A 25,928-nucleotide genomic window follows, 5' to 3' on the forward strand; every position below is an offset into this window, starting at 1 on the left:
CCTCTCTGCAGTATCACACACATTACATACACCTCTCTGCAGTATCACACACATTACATACACCTCTCTGCAGTATCACACACATTACATACACCTCTCTGCAGTATCACACATTACATACACCTCTCTGCAGTATCACACATTATATACACCTCTCTGCAGTATCACACACATTACATACACCTCTCTGCAGTATCACACACATTACATACACCTCTCTGCAGTATCACACACACATTACATACACCTCTCTGCAGTATCACACACACATTACATACACCTCTCTGCAGTATCACACACACATTACATACACCTCTCTGCAGTATCACACACACATTACATACACCTCTCTGCAGTATCACACACATTACATACACCTCTCTGCAGTATCACACACATTACATACACCTCTCTGCAGTATCACACACATTACATACACCTCTCTGCAGTATCACACACATTACATACACCTCTCTGCAGTATCACACACATTACATACACCTCTCTGCAGTATCACACACATTACATACACCTCTCTGCAGTATCACACACATTACATACACCTCTCTGCAGTATCACACACATTACATACACCTCTCTGCAGTATCACACACATTACATACACCTCTCTGCAGTATCACACACACATTACATACACCTCTCTGCAGTATCACACACATATTACATACACCTCTCTGCAGTATCACACACACATTACATACACCTCTCTGCAGTATCGCACACATTACATACACCTCTCTGCAGTATCACGCACACATTACATACACCTCTCTGCAGTATCACACACACATTACATACACCTCTCTGCAGTATCACACACATATTACATACACCTCTCTGCAGTATCACACACATTACATACACCTCTCTGCAGTATCACACACATTACATACACCTCTCTGCAGTATCACACACATTACATACACCTCTCTGCAGTATCACACACACATTACATACACCTCTCTGCAGTATCACACACATTACATACACCTCTCTGCAGTATCACACACACATTACATACACCTCTCTGCAGTATCACACACATTACATACACCTCTCTGCAGTATCACACACATTACATACACCTCTCTGCAGTATCACACACACATTACATACACCTCTCTGCAGTATCACACACACATTACATACACCTCTCTGCAGTATCACACACATTACATACACCTCTCTGCAGTATCACACATTATATACACCTCTCTGCAGTATCACACACATTACATACACCTCTGTGCAGTATCACACACATTACATACACCTCTCTGCAGTATCACACACATTACATACACCTCTCTGCAGTATCACACACACATTACATACACCTCTCTGCAGTATCACACACACATTACATACACGGACATAAGATGAAATGATGTGGTGCTCCGTCGTTAACGCTGCGCGCTCACATTTCTGGTGTGTTGTCTCCCTCTGCTGGATATTCTTAATAATGACAGCCACAGTTATGCAGAGTACTGTAGGTGAGGCGCCTGCGCAGTGCAGAAGTCCGCCCTAGTACTAGCGCTAGGTGACGCGCGGCCGCTAGAGGGAGCTGACCGAGGACTTCCTGTCCTCACTTTTGGTCTCTGGTAAGATGGCGGCGTCCTAGAAGACCATATGTGATGCGGTGTCCGTGACATATGTGTCGGATCATGTCCTCCCGACTGCCGCCCGGAGCCCTCACCCTCCGACAGGTGACCCAGCAGTGTGGGTGGCGCTCCGTGAGGGGGCGCTGTGCCCGTTCACACATTGCTTCTGGTTGGGGGTCTTTGTACTTTGATATCACACTGTATAACTGGGGTCTTTAACCCTTTGTGTCGGCAGTTCCTCGTCCGGCAGCGGGTGTTGGGCCTCTACAGGCGGATCCTGCGGGCCGTGCGCCAGATCCCGGAGCCCGCGGACCGCACGTACATGAGGGACTGGGCCAGGGAGGAGTTCAGGAGGAACAAGGCCACCAGTGATGAGGTGAGGCGGGTAAGACGTGGGGCCCCCTACTGGTGTGACGGTGTGATGACCTCGTCTCTCCGCAGATCGCTGTACAGATGATGATCACGCAGGGGGAGCGCCAGGTGCAGGAGTTGGAGCGAGCGCTGCAGCTGGCCAAGTCCTAGAACCCCGAGAGACCGCGCCGAACCCCGAGAGACCGCGCCGAACCCCGGGAGACCGCGCCGAACCCCGGGAGACCGCGCCGAAGCCCGAGAGACCGCGCCGAAGCCCGAGAGACCGCGCCGAAGCCCGAGAGACCGCACTGAACCCCGAGCCACCATCCTACCGGATAGGTTATACACCGCGGCCCGGCCGTCCTGCCGGAGAGGTTATACACCGCGGCCCGGCCGTCCTGCCGGAGAGGTTATACACCGCGGCCCGGCCGTCCTGCCGGAGAGGTTATACACCGCGGCCCGGCCGTCCTGCCGGAGAGGTTATACACCGCGGCCCGGCCGTCCTGCCGGAGAGGTTATACACCGCGGCCCGGCCGTCCTGCCGGAGAGGTTATACACCGCGGCCCGGCCGTCCTGCCGGAGAGGTTATACACCGCGGCCCGGCCGTCCTGCCGGAGAGGTTATACACCGCGGCCCGGCCGTCCTGCCGGAGATAGGAGGAGCAGACGGAGGACTACAGACTGACCAACTGTCCTACACAGACCCCGGCGTCCTGTAGGGGGACTGGTGCTCACAGCCGCCATTGGGGGCTCCGGTGGACTTTGCCGGAGATCACTACCACTGGTGCGTTGAGGGTTCTGACTTCCGTTGGCCGCTGATCTCGTTCTGGATGAATGACACAATTTAGATCAGTAAAGATTTGTGATTTTAAACGAAATAAAGAAACTGTAAAAACAAATAATTATGCAACCCCCCCCCCCTCGCACCCCCCGCCTTTTTATTTTTCGTATCATTCGGTATTGCTGTATCCATAACAACCTGTACAATAATTGAGCGCACTAACCATCCTGCAAGGCAAAAACCGTAAAAAAAACAGCTAAAATGCTTATTAATTTTGCTCAAAAAAGCCATAACTACCTGAAAATGTTACCAATTATAGCTAAAACCAGTCACGCAAAAAATGTATAGTATCAGTGTTTCTGGTGGCACTATGCACCACACAGCTCTGCTGCAGGCACGTCACACACGCACAACTCTGCTGCAGGCACGTCACACACGCACAGCTCTGCTGCAGGCACGTCACACACGCACAGCTCTTCTGCAGGCACGTCACACACGCACAGCTCTGCTGCAGGCACGTCACGCACGCTCAGCTCTGCTGCAGGCACGTCACGCACGCTCAGCTCTGCTGCACGCACGTCACGCACGCACAGCTCTGCTGCAGGCACGTCACGCACGCACAGCTCTGCTGCAGGCACGTCACGCACGCACAGCTCTGCTGCAGGCACGTCACGCACGCACAGCTCTGCTGCAGGCACGTCACGCACGCACAGCTCTGCTGCACGCACGTCACACACGCACAGCTCTGCTGCACGCACGTCACACGCACAGCTCTGCTGCACGCACGTCACACACGCACAGCTCTGTTACGTTGCTTTCGCATATCTGCTGAACGAGATTTACAAACTTCATCTGCTCGCTGAGGTGACACGGAGGCTTGTCGCCGTGTCATGTAAGCTCCATTAGCCTCATGGTGGTGAACCCTCTGTGGTGACATGTTTTCACAACAGTAATGGTTTGTTCCATCACTGGACAACGGTTGACGATTAGATGAAGGCTGGACTGGTCTGGTGTTGCAGCCATTCGCACTTGAGATGACATGGTATCAGGTTCAGGAGATGTGAAGATAGTGGCGATGGACTGTGCTTCAGTGTTGTTGGTCAGTATACGCAGGGCCAGCTATGGATGTGGACATTTGTGAGGTGTCATTTATTAGAGTCTTGACAACAAACTACAAAGTGATTACTGCTGTATCCATAGCAACTGAGGCCACAGGGGTTTGTGGGGGATGTAGTCCACCCATAATCCCTCATACTGCTCAGAGACTATATGACTGATCACATGACGGTGACATCATCACAGGGCCTGGCAGTGGACATTTGTGAGGTATCACTTCTTGGAGTCTCCACACAGGTGTCCAGATGTCTCACAACCAGCTACAAACTGCCAGACTGAGTACTGCTGTCCCCACAGTGGTTAATGGGGGATGTAGTCTGCCCATAGTCCCTACTTCAGTACACAAGAATAACTGAAAACCACAGGTGCTGACAGGCTCTGCATTTAACTCACAAGTCACACAGACGGACAAGTGGTCGTTAGCACTGTGATATACATCAATTTATTTTTTCATCCAATCTTTTTTTTATTTTTGTCTGATTACAATTTTTATGGGCAGAAAACTGGACAAAAAAAATCTCTCGTGAAAATTTGTCCGTGTGGCATATTAATTTTTGTCCAAAAAGAAGCACTGGGTCTTATTTTTGTGGGGTGGTGGGGGGGTGGTTTATCCTCGGTTTATCCTGCGCTGCATTGATTAGCTGAGCAGCGGTTGAAGAACCAATCACAGCCATCGCTTGCTGGAGGCGGGATTTATGAGTCCTGTAACCAGGAAGGGATATTGTATGAGCAGCTGAGGACTGTGGGAACCACACTGAACCTCTAGAGAGCAGCGGGAGGGACCTGGACTTGTTTTAAATGTAGTGTAACTAGGGCATATTATCGGGGTAGGGCTTATACTTCAAGCCACCCCAAAAATTAGCTTAGGGCTTATTTTCGGGGGAAACAGGGTAGGAATATCTTAATCATTTCATCATGGGAGAAACGAAAATGACATTGAAAACGTTGCGTTAGCTCTTGGCTCTGAAGTCGCCCACCAAGTTGAATATATGTACCTTTATTCACAACCACAAGGTTAGAGGAGTGAAGTCATTAAATACTAGAGATGAGCGAACCTACTCGTTTCGAGTAATTACTCAATCGAGCACCGCAATTTTCGAGTACTTCCGTATTCGGGTAAAAAGATTCGGGGGGGGGGGGGGGGGAACGCGTGGCGGAGCAGGGGGTAGCAGCGGTGAACGGGGGAGCCCTCTCTCCCTCTCCCAGCTGCAACCCCCCACTCACCCACGGCGCCCCCCGAATGTTTTCGCCCGAGTACGGAAGTACTCGAAAATCGCGGCGCTCGGAGCGAAAAAGGGGCGTGGCCGAGTAGGTTCGCTCATCTCTATTAAATACACAAACGTACATGTAGTAAAATAGTTGAATAACTAACATGTAAATCAGATACCGTAATGCTTAAAGCTATGGAAAGCTTCAGCTGGCATGATTCGCTGCCAGCTAAATCAGTGCCGTGGACAGGGGGCCTACGTCCAACCCCTAGACTGCACATCCCTCTGGAAAAGTTATAAAAGAGGGAACAAGGCAAGTTTTAATTCTCTTGGCTCCTCGGTGTGCCCGATTGTTGGACAAGATGCCATTCGGGGATGAAGGCTTTGCTTGCCTGGCTCGTACATGCCATCTTTTTTTCACAATTGGCGCAAAACGCAATTGAGGAGGAACAGCCACCCAACTGTAGGAGGTTCTTGGTCCACCCCATTACTTCTAACGCTGCTCCAGGTCCATTCCCACACGCTGTACGCCGACTTGCGTGCCGACCCCGAAACATTTTCATCTTTCACCCGTATGTCTGTAGAATGTTTCCACAAACTTCTTGAACTGCTCCGTCCTGGGCTGCCATTTGTCGATACAAACATGAGGCGTTGCATATCACCCAAGGGGCGTTTGCTGGTCACCCTGCGGTCAGTTTATTCCAGTGTCTCACGTTTCGCTATCTCTTTTTTTTCTGTTTGTGGGGTCTTCTCCTGTTCTCATATTCTGCGCTGCTGTTACATGTATTACATTCTTTGTTTTCTGTGTCTCTGTATATTCTCTCTTCCCTCTGAAATGGGATTTCCTATATAAACGTTTTCCCTATTCTTTTTTTATCCCAACGATTGTGTGCATTTCGTAACGTCGCATATGTTGCTTGGATGGCTTTGCCATTGTTCTTTATACTGTCCCCATATTTAGGCCTGTTCCTTCCTCCCTAACTTAACCCTTTCTTCATGTTGTTGTGCTTTTTGATTGTGAACATTGTCGTTTTTTTTATTTTCTTCAAATGAAGCAGTCGGTCATTGGAGTCCTGACCGTCATCCCCTCTAATGGGCCTTTGTCCCTTTACAGCGGATGAAACAGTCGGCCATTGGGGTCCTGACCATCATCCCCTCTAATGGGCCTTTGTCTCTTTACAGTGGATGAAACAGTTGGCCATTGAGGTCCTGACCATCATTCCAGCAATCTCATTGGTTGTTTGGCTTGTGTGATTCAACCTAATTGGTTGTTTGGGTTCCCTGGTTAAACGTGATTGGTTGTTATTGCTGAACTGGGGTTTAATATAGATCTATGCTTACAGGGGATGAGATAGTTGGCTATTTGTGTCCCAACCAACCTCCTCTGTAATGGGCCTTTGTCCCAATTACAGGGGATGACAGTCGGCCATTGAGGTCCTGACCACATTCCCCTGTAATGGGCCTTTGTCCCAATTACAGTGGATGACAGTTGGTCATTGGGGTCCTGACCATCATCCCCCTTTAATTGGCCTTTTTCCCTTTACAGCGGATGACAGTCGGTCATTGGGGTCCTGACCATCATCCCCCTTTAATTGGCCTTTTTCCCTTTTACAGTGGATGACAGTCGGTCATTGGGGTCCTGACCATCATCCCCCTGTAATGGGCTTTTGTCCCAATTACAGTGGATGACAGTCGGTCATTGGGGTCCTGACCATCATCCCCCTTTAATTGGCCTTTTTCCCTTTACAGCGGATGACAGTCGGTCATTGGGGTCCTGACCATCATCCCCCTTTAATTGGCCTTTTTCCCTTTTACAGTGGATGACAGTCGGTCATTGGGGTCCTGACCATCATCCCCCTGTAATGGGCTTTTGTCCCAATTACAGTGGATGACAGTCGGTCATTGGGGTCCTGACCATCATCCCCTTTTAATTGGCCTTTTTCCCTTTACAGCGGATGACAGTCGGTCATTGGGGTCCTGACTATCATCCCCTGTAATGGGCCTATTTCCCAATTACGGGGGATGAGAGAGTCAGCCATTGGTGTCCCAAATAACATCCCCTGTAATGGGCCTTTGTCCCAATTACGGTGGATGACAGTTGGCCATTGGGATCCCGACCATCTTCCCCTTTAATGGGTGCGGTGAATGAAGAAAACGACAGACAACATTTGTTAAGAATTCAATTGCTTTACTAAAATGTAACGTTTTCCAAAATAAACCTGTTTGAAGAAAAAGTCATTTTCTTCTTTACATTTAAACATATATAATAACAAACTATTTTTAAAGAACAAGAATAATTTAACATCAACTGTGACACCCCCCCCCCCCCCCCCCCGAAATTATGCAATTCAGTCAACTAATATTTTGATACTGTGGACCAGGGCCTGCCGATGGTTGATTTCAGCTACATGAGTGCTCGGTGGAGCAGCTGGGAAATGGTGGGGATTGGGGAGAGGCCCATATTTTGGGAATCCATATATGACTGTCCGCCTCGATGATACGTTGACTTGTAAAGATGCTGGTAGTTTTGGGGAGTAGATAGTTGTGGAGGTGTGGTGGTGGCAGTGGGTAAGCTCTTTCTAGAATTTCTTGTGACTCGCTGTGGCGATAATTTTCAAGCAAGCTGAAGGCTGCTGCTGGGCAGTTTGGTGGTGTTGACAACCTCATAATGTACATCACATAGTCCTGGTGGGTCAACTGCCTTTCGGGCAGTATGGTTCTCATTAAAGATGCAACATGTTGCCCGAAACTGTCCCAAGGGTCGCGGGCAGCAGCCTGTCGTTGAAGGAAATGGACCACCTCGTGTTGCATTTTTACTGCCACCGACCGCCCCTCTTCATTGGTGGCTGAACTCTAACAGGCGATGCTGGTAACTCTTCCTAGTCAGCCTGACTAGTGCTTGGAGCGACAGATTCCGTGTATCTAACTCTGCGTTTGGTGATTGAGCGGTATCCACATCCGCGTTAGTGGCAGCAGTATCCATATTGTCTGAGGACCTATTAGGAAAAAAAGGGATTAGTAATTGACAGGTTACTCCTACAACTACAGAACATCACCCCTATTGTTGTTCTTAGGTAGGTAAGCACATTCTGCTCAGAGACAGGCCAAGCAGAGTTTAGCTTCAGTCACAATCTCAATCTAGATAAGAGATTGAAGACCTGCTAGCTGATGTCTACTTCACCCGCATTTCAATAGCTGTGAAACTTGTCCCACTTTTATCTCTTCCTTCGGAGGAGACTTATTTGCCTCTAGAATGTGTGGTAAAGTGTTACCTCAGTTGCTCACCAAATGTTTAACAATTCTTTGGCCAACTTTATCTCTTGTATCCAAGCAGACTTTTGTTTGTAGGATGAGATAACGGTGTCCAAAAACTTCATCTACTCACCATTTTTTTTTCTATTGCTACTCAAGTAGCATAATGCCTCAGAGCGAAAATGTGATGTCCTTCACAAGATGAATATATGCTGTATTGCAGTAGGGGCCCTTGTGTATTCAACAGATTGGTGCAGTACTAATTGCACCACCCTGCGGGTATTAACGTTGAGGCCAGTGCTGATACGCTGGGCGCGATATTAATATTCCCTACAGGCTATGGTGGGTACAGACATTTGTGCGACCCAAATCTGCAGAACGCACAATAGACACAGCTGAAATGTTGTGTGGCAATTTTGTTTCCCAGATTTGCGCAGTGCAAATGTACCGTCCTGCGGATATTAACGTTGAGGCCAGTGCTGATATGCTGGGCGTGACATTAATATCCCCTGGAGGCTATGAACATTTGAGCAGTACAAATACCTAAGAAATAAAAAAACAATATCATTACTGTTGGCGCTCCTGCAGTTAGCAGACCATCTGAACAGTCCTGTGGATATTAACACTGGCCCCAACGTTAATATCCGCAGGTCTATACAGTGGGTATGGCCATCTGCTAACTGCACAAAATCTGAGACCTAAAGTCAACTGCAGTGACAGAATATACTTACTACCGTGCTCCCATGGTTGGTGCCAAGTACACTAGTACCTGCATGTACATGTATGGTTTCTTCGGTTTTCCTCCTGCACCACTCCTCGGCTTGGTGGTATATTCTTTCTGAAACTGGTCCGGGGTAGACCTCCACTTTTTCTTCAGGTCTGCAACTGTAAAGAAAAAGGCAATACAGTTAACGCAGTCTAAATAAGTACACCATCAAATTGCAAACAGAATAGATACTTACTGAACTCTGTTTATTTTCGTCGGCCGCTGTCCTTGGCTCCCCATTAGCGCAGCCAATTCACCCAAGCACGATCCTTGTGATGCCTGCTGGCATAGGCTGCAGAATCGGAATCCCAGATGGCTGGAAAATCCTGCATCATAGGGATCAATTTCTGTGCTGTGTGCTTTGCCTCCAGAGGTGTCGTTGTGAGCAGACCGGGCCTCTTCGCCGCCCACAGCCCGTCTCTAAGCAACAGCTGAATCTCTCCCTGAATAATCGCGATAAATCCGCAATGACGATTGATGATTCATTGCGATAAAACGCTCCCATTGAATTCAATGGAAGCGAGACTGCTAAGATCCGCTCTAAATCGCAGCATGCCACGAATTCAAATACGCGTGCGGTAAATCGCAATGATTTTTCTGCTCATGGACTTACGGCAGTGATTTTATTAATCAAGTAATGGCAATTGTTCATTGCGTTATTTCTGTGCCGAATATCGCCGCAGATAACGCAAGCCGTCGCCCGGGAGCAGGAGCCTGCAGGCGGAGCTCCGCGGTCAGCCTTATCATTTCGAGCGGAGAATCACAATGATTCTCCGCTCGTGGACAAGGGGGGAAACACTTTCCCCTGCATTCTCTGCGACCGGATTATCACCGCGGGGAACGCAATTTTAAACTCGCCCGTGGACAGGCACCCTTTGAGAAACCAAGTAATCTTATAGATTTGATACCTTTTAATGGCTAACAAATATGCATTATGTTACAGCAAGCTTTCAGGTGCTATCGACCCTTCATCAGGCTAATGAATGAAACTAGTTTGGATGGCACCCTTCAGGGCAAGCATGGAAGCTCTTGTACCTCTTGTACCACCTCTAGCTTGGATACAAGATGTTTTGTGGGTGGGAATGGAAGTTCTACTAACTTGTTGTACCACATCGGGCTTGAATACAAGTTGTGATGTTGGTGGGCATGGAGGCTCTTGTAACCCTTTGCACCACCTCTAGCTTGGATATGAGATGTGTTAGGGGGAGGCATGGAAGCTTTAGTACCACGTTGTACCACCTTCAGCTTGCATTAAAGATGTGATACAGGTGGGCATGGAGGCACTAGTACTCTATTGGGCCACCTCTGGCTTGAAAACAGGATGTGATACAGGTGCACATGCAGGTTTTTATTTCTTGTAGTACCACCTTTAACTTGGATACATGATGTGATATGGAGGCATGGAGGCTCCAGTACCCTGTTATACTATCTCTAGCTTTGCTACACAATTTGATACGGGCAGGGGGGACTGGAGGCTCTGGTACTCTGTTGTTGCACCTCTGGCTTGGGTACAAGATGTGATATGGGGGGCATGGAGGCTCTCGTAAGCGGTTGGGTCGCCTCTAGCTAGAATGCAAGGTGTGCTACAGGGGGCATGGAGTCTCTAATACCCTGTCATACCACATCTAGCTTTGATACAAGATGTGATACGGGGGGCATGGAGTCTCTAGTACCCTGTTGTATTGCCTGTACCTTGGATACGACATGTGATTACGGGCAGGCATGGAGACTTTAGTACCCTATTGGGCCACATTCAGATTGGATAATAGCTCTGATAGAGGAGCCATAGAAGCTCTAGTGCCCTGTTGTACCACCACTAACTTGAATACAAGATGTGATAAAGGAGGGCATGGCAACTGTAGTACCCTGTTGGGCTGCCGCTAGCTTGGATACAAGATGTCATATAGGGGTATGGAGACATACATTTTCCATATAGTATCCTGTGGCATTTTGCTCTACATTTTCCCTAACTGGTGCTGTAGATCATACAAACTTGTAAGCTGTGGATCTTGGCATCCGAGATGGTACAATACATGTTCTGTTAGCCATAAACCTGGTGACTGGGCAGCCATTGAAGTGTGACAATGTTGTGGGGACATTCCTGTGACCCCCCCCCCCCCCTTATGTGTGCGGCCGTCATTATTCTGCTGCCTTTTGGAAGCCATCATGAAAGGACCACATGTGGCTGCAGAATGTCATAAACATATTGCTGAGCTGTCATTGTCCCTCATACCACTACTAGGGTAACCAACTGTCGTATTCAATTGCCACCCAGACCATAACACCAGCAGGGGGCAGTGTGCAGCTGCACAGCAATGGCTGGATGGTAGTACTCTCCTCAAGGTCTCCAGACACTAATATGGCCATCGTCAGCGCCCAAACAAAAGCTGGATTCATCAATGAAGACGAACCGGTTCCACTTCGTGGCGTCTAGTTTCATCCTTCACAACAAAACTGAAAATGGAAACTATGGTGGGTGTCGAAAGCAGTACACATAGTGGGGGCCGTGAGAGGAAATGTTCTTCAGCCAAGCACCTGAAACTGGTTCAGACAGACATAGGGGTGTAATGATAGTGTAATCCGTGCATTATTTTAGATGGGACCTGGTAGTTAACTTAATGTATGCTACAGTGACTATCCTCCAGCACTTTTCCAAATGGCAGCATATGCAGAGGTAAACTGATATTAATAAGTAGGCTGATAATTTGTGACACCAGTGCTATACAGTACAGAGTTGTGAAAGAAACAATTGGGCGTAGATAAAAAAATTGTAGTAGAACCACATTGCAATGGTTTGCTGAACTCCACAGCTTTATAACATTTACAGTTGTTCAGAATACAATCAAAATACAAACACTTGTCCGTCTGTGAGTGAGTTGTATGTTCTGCCCCTATTCACATGATGGTGACATTATCACAGGTCCTGTAAGCACATGGCGGCTGTCCTGCTACTTTTTTTGTTAGTATTCCATAGTAGCTCATAACCGTCATGTGATCAGAGATGGAATGTGTATATCAACTTACTCAACATGAGGACCTGTGATGACGTCACCATCGTGGTGATCAGTGGAGCATGTGACTCAGAATGAAGGACCTGCGATGATGTTATCATAATCAGGGGCGGAGAATGATGGTAATGTCATCACAGGTTCTAAATTCTGAGTGCTGTGCAGCTTGGGATCCCTGTTGTATGCGATGAAGAATGTATGTAATATACGTGTATCTGTGCTTTGTGTGTGTGTGACGTGCATGTAGCAGAGCTGTGTCGCTCATTGTGCCACCAAAAACAATGGTACTGTAATTTCCTAATAATTACTAGTCGAAATACTAATGACCAACTGTCCGTAAGTGAGTTACATGCTCTGCCTCTGATCACAAGATGGTGACATTATTACTGGTCCTAAAACATAGAACATGCAGAGCCTGACAGCAGCTGTGTGTTTACAGGACCTGTGATGATGTCGCCATCATGTGATCAGTCAGCTGGACTCTGAACTCTGACCCTGATCACATGACAGAGACGTCCTCACAGGTCCTTCACTTTATTAGAAACCTGCAGAGCTGGACAGCAGCTGTGTGCTTACAGGACCAGTGACGATGTCACTGTCATGTAATAAGTCACCTGTGTGGGAGGAGTCCACGGTCACATGACCAGGGTGTGATCCGTGCATGCAGGACTCTGCTGTGCTGGTTGTGATCCCTGTTGTATGGGATGAAGAATGTACGTAGCAGAGCTGTATATGTATGTGATGTGTATGCAGCAAAGCTGTGTGTATATAATGTGCGGGTAGCAGAACTGTGTGTGTGAGACGTGTATGTAGCAGAACTATCCATTATCTATCAAACACTCAAGAGGCTCAATGACAGTGAAGTAATCACGGGTCCTAAATGAACAGGAGCCATGTGGTTACAACTTTAATCCCTTTCACTATATTATATTAGTAAGTGGTGCATTGCGTATTGTTTAAAATATTCGTCAACTACAGTTGGAGCTGCCAGTGCTTGTTGGACAATCAGACAACCCTCTCTACTGGTGGTCTGTAGGGTGCATCCTGAGCCTGGTCACCTTGTGTGCTCCCATCCACTGGTCCCAACACCTATCAGTCTGGTCAGATGGTCCTCCCTACTGGTGGTCTGTAGGGGTGTCCTGAGCCCAGTCACCTTGTGTGCCCTCACACATCCACTGGTCCCAACACCTAACAGTCTGGTCAGACGCTCCTCTCTACTGGTGGTCTGTAGGGGGTCCTGAGCCCGGTCACCTTGTGTGCCCTCACACATCACCTGATCCCAACACCCCCTAACCGTCTGGTCAGATGCTCCTCTCTATTGGTGGTCTATAGGGGACATCCTGAGTCCAGTCATCCTGTGTGCCCCACACATCCACTGGTCCCATTACCTCCTAACAGACTGGTCAGAACAGCTCGGTGGAGGACAGTTCATTGACATGACCATCCAGCTTCTCACATCCTAATAGAGATGGAATTGCATGCCGGGTTTTACAGCAAAACAACAACATCTGGGGGTGCAATTTGTTTTTCGTAAATTTGATATCAATGAAAACAGAAACTCATACAGTTTTGCTAAATTTAGATTTGTATCAGTGAGACTGTTTTTTGTTGCAACCAATCACAGGGCAAGTTTTATTTTTCAAGCTGCTGAGGTAAAATGAAAGCTGTGCTGTGATTGGTTGTTATGGACAGAATTATTGCTAGACAGTTTTGCTAAACAAGGCCCAAAAAGTTTTATACTGTCGTAATTGTCATCATGGGCAATTGGCTGATCCTCTGGCCTGCTTTCAGTGTAGTGGGGCTGAACGTTATCAGGTTTGGAGGTGGAAGCATCATAGATGGCTTCACAACCAGTTATATTAATGGAAGTGCAGCCTTCTATTACACTACCGGCTCAGTCACTGGGGTCGGACGCTGAAGTGTTCTAGCAGGCAGCTCTCCAGTTGATTTTAATAGGGATGAAGCCCTCTCTGATGCTTCCGCTTCCAACCCCGATGACAACGTTTGATGTTTGGCCCTGCTGCGCTGACAGTAGGCCAAACAATCAGCTGATCACTTGGGATCCCAGCAGCAGGTCCCTGGTGATCAACTATTGAGGACCTAACCTGAGGATAGGCTGGCATTAGTATTTTCCCAGAAAACTCCTTCAATGTATTTCTGTGAAGACCTAAAGCTAAACTGAAGGGGTATTTATGGCACTTCTGGTCTTGAACAGCTTGACCCACACCAAACCCTTCTCATAGAGGTAGGTATTTCTCTAGTTGAGTCATTTGCTGGCCTGTTGTCACAACCATGGTTTTACATAATTCTGTCCCCGCTGAATGACCGCACTTTATTACTGCCCCAAATTAGGGGTGGTTCTTCACTGTTCCTATGCAACAGAATGCTTTACTGCTTCCTTATGATGACATCAAGGCCTGCTATTTAAAATTGTCTAGATCTCACTCATTGCTGAAGAAGCCTGTGGTGATCTACCTGGGCTGGAAGAACTATGGGAGGTCTAGGTGTTGAGGATATAATATGGATGAAAGAAGAATCATACTCCAGCCACCTCCAAGTGACCTTAGAGAGAATTCAGCACTCAGGGACCGGCAGATGGCAGGAAGCTTCTCACTTATCTACAAGCCATACAGCTTTCTCTATTCCTCCCCTGTAATTACTGTGACTGAGCAGCATATGGCGGAGCAATTCTTTACCAGATAGCAGGGGAGATGTGAAGACTCTGAGCAGCTCCTGCATACATAGTCATTGTGACAGTCTATTCAGGTAGATTCTCTGTCATCATGTGTAATTATGACTCCTGTGTGTATTACAGGTGTCTCATGAGAGCGAGGAGCGCAGTGTGATGGCTGTCACTCCCACACCACTCTGCCAGCTGCACTTACACAGCTTAGATCACAGAATACACGCATTACACATGATAAATCTGACCAATGTGCTAAATCGTTACAAGTGTCCCAAAGCATCACATTCTGAACCTTCAAATCTTTTTACAATAACACTAATAAAACTATATCAAACTGCTGGTGACATCACTGCATGCAGGCAAAGCAACATCTGTAGCTGTGACATCACTGGTGGAGCAGATATCACTTGTGGAGACATCACTGCAGGTAGAGGGGGAATCAGTAGGGGTGATGAGTAGTGTTGCTCATTTTCATTTTGTCCCAATTTTCACAAAATCACATCAGGGTGGTGCCAGATGCTCAGCTGCCATTTCTTTGCTCCAAAAGCCATCCCAGCCTATCACTGCCATGTGAGTGATAACGTGTCCCTGGCATTGAAGAACACTGTTAATAGCAGGTGCACCTGACAACACACGGTCCAGCAAGCATGGCCAAGAGCATTACATATCCTCAACAGCAGACTGGGTCAATGTCCCAATGTCCTGTAGGTGGGGCATGAAGCCGAAAGTGGTGGTCCATGCTTCATGGTACCCTCTTTCTCTGTCCCCTCCTCCTTCTCTTCCTCCACCTCTTCATACCACCTGTCACGTCCGTGCAGCACATGAGCACTAAGCTCAGCACTGACGCAGGGTGATGATAACCACGACTGTAGAAAATCAACTATTGCACTGAAGCACAGTGATCACTACAACTGAAGTACGTAACCCAGAAGTAGGCCCGTGTGACACCAGAATACAACACTCTGCACAGAGACATGGAACATACATACAGTAGCAGATAGCCGCACACCATGCTATGTGGGATGGTAGCACCACTCCAGGGAGAGGGAAGGAAGCCTGGCCCTAACCTAGCAGGGAGGGTAATGGGTCCCTGCCTAAAGGGGGACATTGCAGCTATAAAGGTGGCCCAGTGGTGTTCTTTCTGGGCCCTGATTGTCCCTATAGGAATCACAGGAGAGATACACTGATGCGCAAAGAAAAACAAATGAAAAGCAACAAAACAAACTGAAAAGGAACCAGCAGCTACTTATCTGCAGGTTGTGAAACACCCAGAACAGCAGAGCTCCAAAGTCCAAGTTCTCCACTGTGGAACAGAATAAGCAGCACTGGTCACCAAGAGTGGTGAGAATATATAGCCCCTCTGCACTGGAACACTGGCAGAGTGAATAGCAAACCACACCTCCAGCCTACTCCCAGACATGGATAATCCAGCATGCTTCCATGCAGCAAAGGCAGACAGCACCAACAGAATTCTGTACATGGTGCATAAACCCTTAACCTGCTTAACATGACAACAGGCCTTTGGCCTGTGTTGAGGCCACCATGCCACGACGTTGTTGCGACCGACAGGCCGTGACAGTACCTCCACTTTGAGGAGGGGCCTCTGGAGTCTTAGATCTTGGTTTACCAGGATTTGATTTGAGAAAATTCCTGACTAAACGGTCTATGTTGCTCAGCCGCTGGAACCCACGTCCTCTCCTCAAGACTGCACCACTGCCAATGCACCAGATACTGCAAGTTCCTGACTCAACGAGAGTCAATGATGCGGCTGACTTCGAACTGCAGGTTCCTGCCAACCAATACTGGAGGGAGGAGGAGACAGCCCAAATCCGGGATTCACCACCTTCTTAAGTGATGAAATATGGAGCACATCAGTGATTTTTTTATTGATCTGGGAATCTCCAATCTGAAGGACACCGAATTAAAGCTCTCAGTAATCTTAAAGGGACCAATAAACCGTGGTTGTTTAAGCTTGATGTTACTTGTGGACAACCGGACCAAGTCACCCACCTGAAAGCTAACCCCCTCAGACCTATTGTTATCTGCCACCTTCTCATAGCTTCTGACCGTTCTCTTGATATTTCGCTGCACCTCCTCCCACACTGCTTCGAGGCTGGATGAAAATTCACTCTTTTGTGGTACCTCCGACGTGAATTTAGTAAAAGAACCAAAACACGAATGGAACGCATAATTGCAAAAAAAGGTGATGTGCCTGTAAACTCTAAAGATCTGTTGTTCAGAGTAAACTCTGTCAGAGGTAAGAAACCAGACCAGTAATCCTGATGCTCCAAAACATCGCAGATACTACTCGAGACTCTGGTTACACCTCTCCGTCTGGCCATTTGTCTCAGGATGGTAAGCGGACGAAAAGGACAGTTGTATGCCTAACTGTCGACACCCAAAACACCAAAACTCGGATACAAACTGCACCCCCTCGGTTAGAGATAATGTTAAATGGTACCCCATGTAACCTAATAACATGAGCTATGAAGAGCTTAGCCAATTTTGTTTAGCGTTAGGTAAGCCGGGCAGAGCCACAAAATGGCACATCTTACTGAAACGATCAACTGCCACCCAGATTACGGAGTATCCCTCGGAGAAAGGTAAGTCAATAATAAAATCCATGGACAGATCAGTCCAGGGTCTCTCTGGCACCAGTAAGGTCACTATTTCCCGGCAGGGAGAGGCCAAGGTTATCTGGCTCTGGCACAGATCTTGTATGCCGACACAAAAGAAAAAATGGCACGCCTTAAAGACAGCCACCGAAAAGCTCGACTTATTACTTACGCATATTATTGATGCCAGGATGACCTGCCAGAACAGAGCTATGCATTTGAAACCTCAAATGTAGCGGAACAAAAAGTTTGTCTTTAGGCAAAACAGTAAGCACCAAGCCTTGTGCCTTATGGATCTGCTCCTCAAGATCCAGGGACAACGCGGACACCACCACCCCCTCCGACAAAATGGGTGCAAGTAGTTCATCAAAGACCACCGGAACAAAACTCCTAGAGAGGGCATTCCCCCTGATATTATGACTGCCTGGTCGGTATGAGACAACAAAATCAAACAGAGCGAAAAACAACGACCATCGGGCTTGTCTAGGGTTAAGTCTTTTCGCTGATACTAAATAAATCAAATTCTTGTGATTGGTGATGACTGTCACCTTATATTGAACTCCTTCCAGGAGATGTCGCCATTCCTCAAAGGCCCACCTAATGGCTAACAACTCTCTGTCCCCAACATCATAGTTCTTTTCTGTAGAGGTAAACTTTTGTAAGAAAAATGCACAAGGATGAAAATTCTTTAATTCGCCGACGGTTTGAGACAGAACAGACCCACCCCGACCTCTAAAGCACCCACCTCAACAACAAAAGGCTTGGACGAGTCTGGCTGTACAAGAATGGGGGCAGACGCAAAACACCTCTTCAAAGTCTCAAATGCATGAATTGCTTTTGGCGATCATTCAGAAGTAAAAGACCCTTTTTTCGTCATATCGGCACCGGGAAGTTATATTACATAGGGGTGCACTTCCTTTTGCAACTACCATTGAATAATCGAATTGTGACGCCTTTACTTTTCCTTTTAAGGATGTAAGGAAAGCTCGTGCCAAATTTCATGTTTGTATGACACCAGGAAGTTACATTACATAGGTGTGCCAACACCTTTACACTTACCAGTGAATATCAAGTTGTGACAAATTTCATGTTTGTACGACATTGGGAAGTTAGAGAATTAATGGTGAGTTAGTGAGTGAGTAAGTCACTAAGTCAGTGAGGGTTTTTACCTTATATATATATATACATATATATATATACACACACACACAAGGGGGTGCTGATAAGTCTTTGGCTTTGTGTTCTTTTTTTGTTGCTATGGTAACGAATGTTACATCACATGAAAGCCTTATGTGTCTAATATATGTTTTCAAATGTTTGTGCTTGTTGCTTATGGTAACAGTGATCTAGGCACGCAGGAAAACACACAGAGACTAAGGCGACATTCACAGCAAATGAGAGCAGAGGAGTGATAAAATTCTTGTTTCTGCAAGGAAAGTCCGCAAAGGATATTCATGGTGATATGTCGCAGACATTGGGGGATCAATGCCCTTCATATTCTACAGTTAAGAACTGGGTTCCCAAATTTAAAATGGGCCACTTAAGCACCAATGATGAGGAATATCCTGGATGACCCCAGAGAGGTTGTTGTTTGGAGATTGTCGATGCTGTGCACAACCTCATACTGGAGGATCGGTGAATTTCAGCTGCAGGAGTAGCAGACATCATGGGGATTTCTGGTGAACGTGTTTGTGTCATTATCCATGAACATTTGAACATGAAGAAGCTATCTGCAAAGTGGGTCCCCAAATATTTGACAACAGATCAGAAAAGCATACAAGTGAAAACTTCCCGGTCCATTTGTCAGTGTCTCCGGACTGATAAGAAATTCCTGGATCGACTGGTCACTATGGATGAGGCCTGGATTTATTTGTATGACCCTGAAACCAAGGAGTAGTTAAAAGAGTGGAGGCACAGTGGTTTTTCTCGCCCAAAGAAGTTCAGGGTGCAAAAATCAGCCACTAAGGTGATGGCGTCTGTGTTCTGGGATAAGGAGGGCATGCTGCTAGTGGACTACCTTCAAAATGGTTCCACCATCAATGCAGGATATTACACTGAACTTTGGATGAATTGAAGGCAGCTCTGAAAGCCAAAAGGTGCGGCAAGCTGTCCAAAGGAATCTTGTTCCTTCAAGACAATGCCTCCGCTCACACTGCACAAGCGACAACGGCAAAACTGGTGGAGCTAGGCTTCCACCTGGTTTACCACCCACCTTATTCACCAGAATTAGCTCCATCCGAGGTCATCTGTTTCCAAACCTGAAGAAACTGGATTATCACATACCCGGCCTGATAGATATCACCCTCGAGATTGCCTTGTTGTCAATGTTTCAGTGTCATCCAGTGTGCTACTTGCGCAATGTATGCGGTCCTTGATCAGCCGATCGAGTGTGCAAACTGTTGTGCAAGATGCGTGCACATCTCTCATTTGGAAGCCCAAATCCTGGATCTAAATAAGCGACTTGCAACACTGCAATCCATTGGCATCATGGAAAGGAGTTTGCTGCTCACTGAGCAGGTGCTCGCTGGGGTAGAGGTGGGGGAGGATAGAAGTACGGAAGAGCAGGGGGAGCAGGCAGTCAGATGGGGAACAGATAGAAGGAGGGGTAGAGGGAAGAGAACCAGCGAGGCTAGTCCTGAACTGCCACAACCCAACAAGTTTGCAAAGTTGCCAGATGAGGGTGATGCCATTACAGAGCCAGCACAGCTGCAACACGACCTGCCCTCTGAATGCCAGGGAGATGACTGCTCCAGTAAGATGGGGATGGGGAGCGCAGGGCAGGCTAGACAGGTCCTAGTGGTGGGGGACTCAATTATAAGGGGGACAGATAGGGCAATCTACCAAATGACCGGGATTATCGAATGGTGTGTTGTCTTCCTGGCACTCGAGTTCAACACATCGTGGATTGTTTTGACAGATTACTGGGAGGGGCTGGTGAGGATCCAGAAGTCATGGTGCACATTGGTACCAATGAACGAATTGGAGGTCAATGGAGGGCCCTCAAAAATGATTTCAGGGACTTAGGGTCCAAGCTTAGGGCGAAGACCTCCAGGGTAGTTTTCTCGGAAATACTGCCTGCACCTAAAGCCGCACTAGAAAGGCAGCAGGATCTTAGGGAGGTAAACAAGTGGCTACTGAGTTAGTGTAAGAAGGAGGGATTTGGGTTCCTAGAGAACAGGTACGGGCTGCATCTTAAGGGGAAGGGTGCAACTGTGCTAGGGGAGAAGATGGCTAGAAGGCTGGAGGAGTGTTTAGACTAGGGACTGGAGGAGGGCAAAAAGAGAAACAAGGGGGTAGTCAGTGTAGCTAGCGACCAGGGTCTAAGTAATGGGAAGGGGGGGGGGGCGAGCAGGGGGGGGGGGGGGGGGTTAGTACAGTTAGAACTGTCAGATCAGCCAATAGTACCAAAATGAATTTAAAGAACAAAAACACTGTATAAATTGTATGACCACGAATGCAAGAAGTCTGATCGGTAAAGTGGGTGAGCTTGAACCGAGAATGACCAATGAAAACTATGATATAGTTGGAATAACGAAACATAGCTTGGTGATAACTGTGATTGGGCGGTGAATTTACAGGGTTACAATCTCTTCAGAAAAGGGCAGGGGTATGACTGTACGTTAAATCCTACTTAATGCCGAGGCTACGGGAGGATATAGGAGTAGGAGATAAACGGGAGTTATCTCTATGGGTAGAAATACAGGGAGAGAAAAATAACAAAATCCTGATAGGGGGTTTTCTATAGACCACCAAAAGCAACAGAAGAAACTGAAACCTTACTATTAAGGCAGATAGAAGAGGTGTCAATCCGCAATGAAGTCATTATTATGGGGGACTTTAATTATCTGGATATAATATGGGACACCAAGACCTGTAAATCTCATAGGGGTGAAAAATTCTTGAGAACAATTAAAGATAACTACCTTATCTAACCTGTGTGGGAGTCAACTAGAGGGAGGGTCACTCTGGACTTAGTACTAACTAACAAACCAGACTGAATAATAGGAGTGCAGGTTGAGGGGCACTTGGGGAACAGTGACCACAATATAATTAACTTCCAGCTGTCATTCAATAAGAAACCTTATCAGGGAGCGACAAATAAACTAAACTTCAGTAAAGCAAAACTTGATCAGCTTAGAACTACTATCTGTAACATAAATCAACATCCTCAAAAATATCAGTACAGACGACAAATGGGAGATGTTTAAAAAGATCCTAATCATCTCATGTGAGCAGTTCATTCCCTTTACAAATAAAAGAACTTCAAGTAAAAGGAAACCAATGTGGCTCGACAAGATGGTAAGGGGGGCAATAAACGAAAAAAAGAAAGCGTTTAAACTACTAAAGCAAGAAGGCAGCAAAGAAGCCCTAAACTCATACAGGGAAAAAAAACTAAATATGCAAAGAAAACATCAAAATTGCTAAAAACGAGGCAGAAATACTGATCGCCAAAGAGAGCAAAAAGAACCCTAAACTATTCTTTAATTATATTAACAGTAAAAGGATTTGCACTGAGAGCACTGGCGCTTTAACAAATAATGCAGGAGAAATTATAGAAGACGATGGAGGGAAGGCAAACATATTAAATAGTTTCTTTTCAAGTGTATTCACGAACGAAAAGGAAATGTCACAGGAGATGCAGAGGAATAAAATGAACTCCTCACAAAATATTACATACCTAACGCAGGAGGTAGTGCGGAACTGGTTAAAAAAGATTAAAATCGATAATTCGTCAGGCCCAGATGGAATACACCCAAGGGTACTAAGGGAACTAAGTGATGAGATAGCTAGGCCGCTATATCTAATATTTATGGATACTATCAAGACTGGGGTTTTACCACTGGATTAGCCCATTGCCAATGTAGTTCCAATATACAAAAAGGGGTCCAAAAGAGAGCCTGCTAACTACAGGCCGGTAAGTCTCACTTCAGTAACTGGAAAAATATTTGAGGGGTTTCTGAGGGACGCCATCCTAGAATACCTCAAGGAGAGCCAGAGAGGTTATCCAAGTTGGGATTATTTACCCTGGAAAAGAGATGGCTAAGGGGTGATCAAATAACTATGTATAAATACATGAGGGGACAATACAAGGATCTCTCCTTTGATCTGTTCATACCCAGGACTGCGACGGTAACAAGGGGGCATCCTCTACATCTAGAAGAAAGCAGGTTTCATCGCCAACACAGAAAAGGGTTCTTTACTGTAAGAGCAGTGAGACTGTGTAACTCTCTACCTGAGGATGTGGTGATGGCAAAAATCCATAGAAGAGCTTAAGAGGGGGCTAGATGACTTTCTAGAGTGGAAGGATATTACAGGATATAAATTTTAAATGACCAGCGGGTTGTTGATCTGGGTATACAGACACGTAGGAACTATTAGAGGTTGATCCAGGGACTTGTCTGACTGCCATTAGGGAGTCGGGAAGGAATTTTTCCCCAAAAAGCGCTAATTGGCTTCAGCCTCTTGGGGTTTTTCGCCTTCCTCTGGATCAACAAGGAGGTTTAACAGGCTGAACTAGATGGATATTGTCTTGATTCGGCCTTACATACTATGTTACTATTCCAGGCTCTTTGGCCCGAACCAAGGGATCACTGCTAAGATTCTTTTTACTTGCCATGTGGAAGTCCACAACTTTTCCCTCGAGGCTGATGTGGCTGGAGTCCTTATGCAATTTCGAATATATAGACGAGCTCTGCACTACTGACGAGATGAGATATACTAAATTTCATGCAACATGGGCTGTCTGCGTCCAGTTTTGGGTCTCACGTGGAATTAGATTTGTGACTAGCTAGTGGGATCACTCTGCTCTGATTTTTGTGCCAATGTGTGACTCACCCGTTGACCCTGCTGGGTTGTAATTTGCTTAGTAAACCCCAGTTCCCCCCTTCCTTCACCATCCTCCACCCGGTTCCGCTCTTCTTCCTTGTCTTTCATACTTCCTCTTATATCTTTGCTTCTTCCCCGTTTCACTTTCTCCAGTATAGGAGTTTCTTATTATGGAGTAAGTCATAGATAAAGTAATTGGCTTCATAGTTAAGGTGCTACAGATTCTACCGCACTAGAAACGGTCTGTACTGTAGTCATTTATTGATGTTACCTTATGCATTCATGTACATGCTGATTGAAGAATTTGCAGCTTGAATAAAATTCTTTTGAATCATAAAAAGACATCTATCCCCTCTTAAACTGCTATATCGATTTTGCCATCACCACGTCCTCAGGCAGAGCGTTACTGTCTCACTACTCTTACAGTAAAGAATAGAGATGAGCGAGTGTACTCGGAAAAGCAATTTGCTTTATCCGAGTATCGCTGTGCTCGGGTCTGAAGATTCGGGTGCCGGCACGGAGCGGGGAGCTGCAGGGGAGAGTGGGGAGGAACGGAGGGGAGATCTTTCTCTCCCTCTCTCCCGCCCGCTCTCCCCTGCTCCCCGCTGCGACTCACCTGTCAGCCGCAGCGGCACCCGAATCTTCAGGGACGAGCACAGCGATACTCGGATAAAGCAAATTACTCGAGCGAGTAGTGCTTTTCTGAGTACGCTCGCTCATCTCTAGTAAAGAACCCCTTTTTTGTTGGTGATGAAACCTTCTGTCGTCTAACCGTAGAGGATGCCCTCTTGTTACCATCACAGGCCTGAGTATTTACAGATCATGGGAGAGATCCTTATATTGTCCCCTAATGTATTAATGCAGAGTTATTTGGTCGCCCTTTAATCGTATTTTCTCTAAGGGGAATAATCCCAACCTTTCTGAGTATTCCAGTCCTCCCATTCCATTTATTAATTTAGTTGTCCTTCTTTGTACTCTCTTAAGCACTGCAACATCTTTCCCAAGCACTGGTATCAGAACTGTACACAGTATTCTATGTGAGTCCTGACTAGTATTCTGTTTCCTAAATAGTTAGGCCCCCTGTCCACGGGCGTGATTTTGCTGGCGGTAAACTGCCGGTGAATCACGCCATCTGAAGCTTTCCATAGCATTGCTATGGAAAGCATCGGCCCCCTGTCCATGAGCGGAGAATCATTGTGATTCTCCACTCAGGGCCAGCAATTTGCAGCATGCTGCGAATTGCCCCGATTCTCCGCGGTCAGCCTATTAGATTAGGCTGACCGGGGGAGATTCGTCTGCAGCTCCTGCTCCCGCGGCGGAGATCTGCTGAGGAATACTGCAACGCCCGTAGACAGGGCACCTTATCCTCACTGAATATCAGTGTATACAAACTGCTTCCTTGCTGCTTTTCAGGGACGGTGTGATTAAACAACTTAAATCTAAATAACTAAAATGCATTTCTCAGCTTTTTAGCTATTTAATTCTTCTCCTGATTGCTGTAAACATGCTTGTTTGGGTATTATATACCCCCTGGAAGAAACAATGTGCTACTACTTGAATTCAATGAATGGCTGAGTGCTACTTGTAATTGGCTGAGCGCTGTGACCAATCAGAGGCAATGGTCAGCTGTCATTCAATGTATGGCTGAGCACTGCCTCTGATTGGTCATAGCACTCAACCAATCAAAGGAAGTGCTTTCTGGAGGAAGGGGTTTTTCAATCCCTGTCCATCAGAATACAGATGAAGACTGATGGGGACAGGGAGAAGAGCCAGACAGCACTTCTAGGTGAGTTAAAAAAAAATTTCATCGCTGTAGGGGTTGCCTTCATCCCATTGCTTTCAATGGGGTTGCAGCAGTGCCAACCCCATTGAAAGCAATGGAATAGCATCATGGTTGTCTGCCAGAGGTGTGGCAGGGAATTCTTTCATCCCCGTGGGGAGTGCCATCATCACTGAACATTGTGACAGTGCTGTCACAGTGTTCAGTAAAGAGGGGACCTCCGTGGAGCAGTTGCACATCTACAAGTACAGCTGCTCCACACAATTATTTGCGCATAGATGTTTAAAAAAATGCACGGAGCTTAGTTCACGTGCATTTCACACATACACATGCAAAAAAATGCTCATCTGATCGAGCCCTTGAAGGAAAAATAATCCTTCCTGACTCCAATCTGGCAATCAGAATAATCCCCAGATCAATAATCCTTTTGAAGTTATTAATGATTATAACATATATCGTATTGCTCAAGAAAGATGTTCAGGCCCCTCTTGATCTCTTTTATCAAAATTGCCATCACCACGTCATCAGGCAGAGAGTTCCATGGTGTCACTTGTCTTACAGTAAAGAAGCCCCTTCTATGTACCAGTGCCCCAAACTGTCCACAATATTCCATACGAGATCTGACCAGTGACTTGTAAAGAGGAAGAACAATGTTCCTGTCATGTGCCCTTAGACCTCTTCTGATGCACCCCATGATCCTATTTGTCTTGGTAGGAGCTGACAAAATCCCCAAGTCCTTCTCCACGTCAGTGTTTCCTCAGTGGTTTCCCATTTGGTGTGTAATAGTGACATATATTTCCTCAGCCATGTGCAGAACTTTACATTTATCAATGTTAAACCTCATTTGCTATTTTTCCGACCCCAAGTTATCCAGATCCTCTGGCAACTGGCTTGCATTCTATCTAGTGACCATTTCTT

At 46.6% G+C, this 25,928-nt stretch overlaps 1 protein-coding gene across 1 annotated transcript; it reads left to right on the plus strand.

Moving 5' to 3' along the window:
- Positions 1-1,593: 1,593 nt before the first annotated feature.
- On the plus strand, positions 1,594-2,874 carry LYRM2 (LYR motif containing 2). The gene is made up of 3 exons (XM_066574594.1): positions 1,594-1,727; positions 1,858-1,998; positions 2,064-2,874. The coding sequence occupies exons 1-3, from the start codon at positions 1,674-1,676 to the stop codon at positions 2,142-2,144; spliced, it is 276 nt and encodes a 91-aa protein (XP_066430691.1). The 5' UTR covers positions 1,594-1,673; the 3' UTR covers positions 2,145-2,874.
- Positions 2,875-25,928: the final 23,054 nt, after the last annotated feature.

This window comes from Eleutherodactylus coqui, chromosome 7, assembly GCF_035609145.1.
Source record: "Eleutherodactylus coqui strain aEleCoq1 chromosome 7, aEleCoq1.hap1, whole genome shotgun sequence".
Taxonomy (NCBI): Eukaryota; Metazoa; Chordata; class Amphibia; order Anura; family Eleutherodactylidae; genus Eleutherodactylus; species Eleutherodactylus coqui.

Bases quoted from the DNA above. Each gene is read 5' to 3' on its own strand.
- LYRM2 (XM_066574594.1), top strand. From the start codon at position 1,674: ATGTGTCGGATCATGTCCTCCCGACTGCCGCCCGGAGCCCTCACCCTC. The intron at 1,728-1,857 runs GTGACCCAGCAG...TTGTGTCGGCAG, and splicing joins GAGCCCTCACCCTCCGACAG to TTCCTCGTCCGGCAGCGGGT. The intron at 1,999-2,063 runs GTGAGGCGGGTA...GTCTCTCCGCAG, and splicing joins ACAAGGCCACCAGTGATGAG to ATCGCTGTACAGATGATGAT.